At 54.7% G+C, this 4844-nt stretch overlaps 1 protein-coding gene across 1 annotated transcript; it reads right to left on the bottom strand.

Moving 5' to 3' along the window:
* Nucleotides 1-3327: 3327 nt before the first annotated feature.
* LOC139585334 (olfactory receptor 14A16-like) lies at nucleotides 3328-4260 on the bottom strand. The gene has a single exon (XM_071418020.1). The coding sequence runs from the start codon at nucleotides 4258-4260 to the stop codon at nucleotides 3328-3330; it is 933 nt and encodes a 310-aa protein (XP_071274121.1).
* Between the last annotated feature and the right edge of the window lie 584 nt (nucleotides 4261-4844).

Genomic DNA, 4844 nt, shown 5'->3' with positions numbered 1-4844 from the left:
CCTCCCTGCTCTGTCCGTGCCACCAAGGGCACAGAGCAGCCTCCTCTCTGGGCCACTTGCCTGTTTGCAATGCCTGGCACAGGCGCTGGCCCTGCCCCACAAGGCCTGGCCTGAGTCCTGCCCCTGCACGCTCAGCCAGGCTGAGATGGACACTGATGGTTTCTGGGCCAGGCTCTCGGAGCCCAGCCCAGCTCCCTGCAAGCTCTGCCAGCTGCCCTGAGCTCTGGGCAGCACCAAGGGCCTCTCTGAGCCCAGCCCAGCCCAGCCGGCTCTGGCCCCACAGCTCTGCTCAGCCCAGGCTGCTCTGGCCACTGGCCCCACGGCCTCAGCCCCTGCCAAGGCCACAGCAGCAGCTGCAGCTGCCACAGGACTCAGCCCCAGCCATGGGGGAAGGTGCTGGGCCAAGGCCAAAGGAGGCTCCCTGGCTGCCCTGCTCCCCTGGGGCTGAGGTGCTGAGAGCTCTGCAGCCCCTGCTGCCATCCCATCTGTCCAGGGCAGCACCAGAGCCCCGGCCTTGGGGCCCTCAAGAGCTGCTCCTGCTCCAGGCCCAGGGCCCATGCCAAAGCTGGGACAGCAGCCACAAAGCTGTGCCCATTTCTGTTCATTGCTGCTCTGATGGGGATGGATCCTCAGCCACTTGGAGGTTGCTGATGAATTTTATTACTCCAGAGGCCTCTTCTTTCATGAGCTCTTCACTTCAGGAATTCAGTTACAAAGGCTCCTAAACATTTGTTCAAAATACCTGAGCCAGAAAAACCTCAGGGAATAATCTATGTTTTCAATTCTGCTGTGATTAATTAGACAGATTTCAGAGGAGTATTTTTAGTGAATCTGCTATATTAAAAAAAAAAGCCAGGAGAATGGTTATTTCCTCTTTGGTTTTCTTTTCCTGTTAATAGATTGATATCAGCAATGTCCAACTGATACTGACACTTAGCACCTTCTAATGTAGTCTGAATAGATATGAAAATCAAGACTCTTCATGGCTGACAATTAAAAACACTTTTTTCCCAACACCTCCCCACCATGTCCCTCATCCAACCCCTGGCACTCCTATGGATCAGGAATGGTGTGGCCAGCAGGAGCAGGGCAGGGATTCTTCCCCTGTGCTCAGCACTGCTTGGGAAGCACCTCAAGTGCTATGTCCAGTTCTGGGCCCCCAATTTAGGAAGGACATGGAGGGGCTGAAGCGTGTCCAGAGAAGGGCAACAAGGCTGGGGAGGGGTCTGGAGCACAAGTCCTGTGAGGAGTGGCTGAGGGAGCTGGGGTTGTTTATCCTGGAGAAGAGGAGGCTCAGGGGAGACCTCATCTCTCTCTACAACTCCCTGACAGGAGGGTGCAGCCAGGTGGGGGTCAGGCTCTTTTCCCTGGAACAGCGGCAGGACAAGAGGACACAGCCTTCAGCTGCACCAGGGGACATTTAGGCTGGACATTAGGAAATATTCATCACACAGAGGATGATGGGGCAATGGCATGGGCTGCCCAGGGAGGTGGGTGAGTCACCAGCTGTGGTGGTGTTTAAGGAAAGACTGGATGTGGCACTGAGTGCCATGGTCTGGGTGACAAGGTGGTGTTGGGTCCCAGGTTGGACTTGATGCTCTCCAAGGTCATTTCCAGCCTGGTTGATTCTCTGATGATTGTGACACTGCAGGGCCCTGGGGAAGCAAGGGGCCACTGTGACACTGCGGGGCCTGGTGGCACCAAGAGGACCATGGTGACACTGTGTACGACATGGCAGCACAGAGCCAAGGGGCCATGGTGACACTGTGGGGCTGAATGGAAGCAAGGAGTCCATGCTGACAGTCTGGGTCCTGCTGGAACCACAGAGGCCACTGTGACCCTGCAGGGCCTTATGGAACCAAGGGGCCATTGTGCTACTGTGGAACCAAGGAGACCCTTGGGAGAGCCTGGGGACAATGGAGTCAAGGGGCCATTGCTCCATTGCAAGGACTCTGGGAACTGAGGGAACAATTGTGACACTGTGGTGCCCCATGGAACCAAGGGTCCCTGGGGACACTGCAGGATCTTGTGTCACCAGGGCTCCATTGTGACACTGCAGCACCAAGGAATTCATTGTGGCACTCTGAGGCCTCATGGAACCAGAGAGGCCACTATGACCCCTCAGGGCCCTGTGGAACCATGCAGAGCATTGTGACAGAGCAGGACCTGGTGTCACGATGGGGCCATTGTGACACTGCAGGGCCCCATGGAACCAAGTGGCCAGGGCTGCTCCTCAGGGACTCGTGGAATGAAGGAATCATATTTGATACCGTGGTGGCCCTTGGGACCAAGAGACCATTGTGACACTGTGGAACCAAGGGGAGCATTGCTGCACTGCCAGACCTCATGGAAACAAGGATCCATTGTGACACTGCAGGGCCTTGGGGGAGCAATGGCCATTGTGACACTGCAGGGCCCAAGGATCCAAGGGACTTTATGACACCAAGTGCTCCCATGGAACCAAAGGGACATTGTGACACTGGGAGGCCTCATGAAATCATGGAGACCATTGGGAGACTCTGGGGCCTCATGGAACTGTGGTCACACCAAGTTGTCTGGGAGTGTTGATCTGCTGGAGGGTAGGAGGGCTCTGCACAGGCTGGATCCAGGGCCCAAATCCAACAAGGTGAGGTTTAACAAGTCCAAGTGCCGGGTCCTACACTTTGGCCACAACAACCCCTGCCGTACTAAAGGCTGGGGACAGAGTAGCTGGACAGCAGCCATGCAGAAAAGACCTGCAGGGACTGATGGACAGCAGGCTGGACATGAGGCAGCAGTGTGCCCAGGCCCTGGCCTGAGGCGCCAGCGCTGCCCCAGCAGTGCCCATGGCCTGTCCCTGCTGCAGCCCCGGCACTGCCACCCCCAGGGCTGTGCCCGGCCCCGAGAGCACTCAGGCCCTGCAGCAACACCAGGGCCACCAGGGCAGCGGGGCAGGGCCACGGCAGCAGCACTGGCAACACCAAGTGCTGCTGCTGCTGCTGCTGCTGGGCACAGCTGCTGGGCCAGCACTGATCTGCCCCAGCTCTGCACACAGACATTGCTGCTGCAGCTCCAGAGAAGGCAACAAAAGGGCATCTCTGCAGAAAACTTTGCTCGGAGATCCTTTAGTTTGTTTAAAGCCACCGAGAGCACAGCCCCTCATTGACACAGTCTGTGGCCACAGGGAAGGTGGAGTGAAACAAAATGAGAAATGGCATGAACAATGACATTTCTTTGTGGACAAAAAGAAAAAATTAAAACAAAGGTAAAGAAACTCTAAAATGAAACCAAGAAGAAGTATCAAATATGACTTTTATTACAAGTGATTTGCAAACACTGACCAGCAGTTTAATGCTTCTGAAATTTTCCAGTGATCAGGCTCCTCACTGCAGCCTTGAGCTCCTGGTTCCTCAGGCTGTAGATGAGGGGGTTCAGGGCTGGGGACACCACTGAGTACAGAACTGACACTGACAGATCCAGGGATGGAGAGGTGATGAAGGGGGGCTTCAGGTAGGCAAACATGACAGTGCTGACAAACAGGGAGAGCACGGCCAGGTGAGGGAGGCAGGTGGAAAAGGCTTTGTGCCGTCCCTGCTCAGAGGGGATCCTCAGCACAGCCCTGAAGATCTGCACATAGGAGAAAACAATGAACACAAAGCAACCAAATACCAAAGACACACTAACAGCAAGAAGTCCCAATTCCCTGAGGTAGGATTTGGAGCAGGAGAGCTTGAGGATCTGTGGGATTTCACAGAAGAACTGGCCCAGGGCATTGCCATGGCACAGGGGCAGGGAAAATGTATTGGCCGTGTGCATGAGAGCATTGAGAAAGGCACTGGCCCAGGCAGCTGCTGCCATGTGGGCACAAGCTCTGCTGCCCAGGAGGGTCCCGTAGTGCAGGGGTTTGCAGATGGACACGTAGCGGTCGTAGCACATCACGGTCAGGAGGCAAAACTCTGATCCAAGGAAGAAGATTAGAAGAAATAGCTGTGTAGCACATCCTGCGTAGGAGATGTTGCTGGTGTCCCAGAGGGAATTGTGCATGGCTTTGGGGACAGTGGTGCAGATGGAGCCCAGGTCAGCGAGGGCCAGGTTGAGCAGGAAGAAGAACATGGGCGTGTGCAGGTGGTGGCCGCAGGCTACGGCGCTGATGATGAGGCCGTTGCCCAGGAGGGCAGCCAGGGAGATGCCCAGCAAGAGGCAGAAGTGCAGGAGCTGCAGCTGCCGCGTGTCTGCCAATGCCAGCAGGAAGAAGTGCCTGATGCAGCTGCTGTTGGACATTTCCAGTGTATTGGCATGGGGATCTGTAAGAAAAGTAATCATGGAATAGTTGGGTTTGGAGAGGACTTGAAATATCCCAGCACAGGCTGGGGGCACTTCCCCCCCACTGCCTGCCCAGGGCTCTGCTGCCTGGAGCTGTCCCTGCCAGCAGCTGCTTCCCTGTGCCCAGGGCTGGGCCCTGCCAGTGCTGCCAGAGCCCAGCCCAGCCCTGGGGGCTCAGCTCTGCCCTGCAGAGCCCTCCCAGCTCAGGCACTGCCCCGGGGCAGCTCCGGCTCTGCAGGCTCTGAGGGCAACGTCAGAGTGATAGTGGAGCCCTGGAAAATGTAAAAAATATTATTTGAAAATATTAGGCTTTGTGTTTTCTCAGATCACTGCACCTGCATAAGCAGTATGATAAAAGATATAATTGTTAGATGTGATGATTGTTTAGAAATTAAATATAATTATTATATTACCAAAGGAAGAATTGTGAGAAACTATGTTGGAAATTTAAAGGGAGCTATATTTAGCTGAAATCTGTGTATACAATAGATGAATATAAGTTTAATAATTAACATGAAATTTAAGTAATGATAGAGTATAAA

The sequence above is a fragment of the Agelaius tricolor genome, unplaced genomic scaffold, assembly GCF_023055355.1.
Source record: "Agelaius tricolor isolate 1412-34295 unplaced genomic scaffold, bAgeTri1.0.p SCAF_73, whole genome shotgun sequence".
NCBI lineage: Eukaryota > Metazoa > Chordata > Aves > Passeriformes > Icteridae > Agelaius > Agelaius tricolor.
Note: the sequence above shows the minus strand (reverse complement) of the source record. Positions and strands in the feature narration are given on the sequence as shown.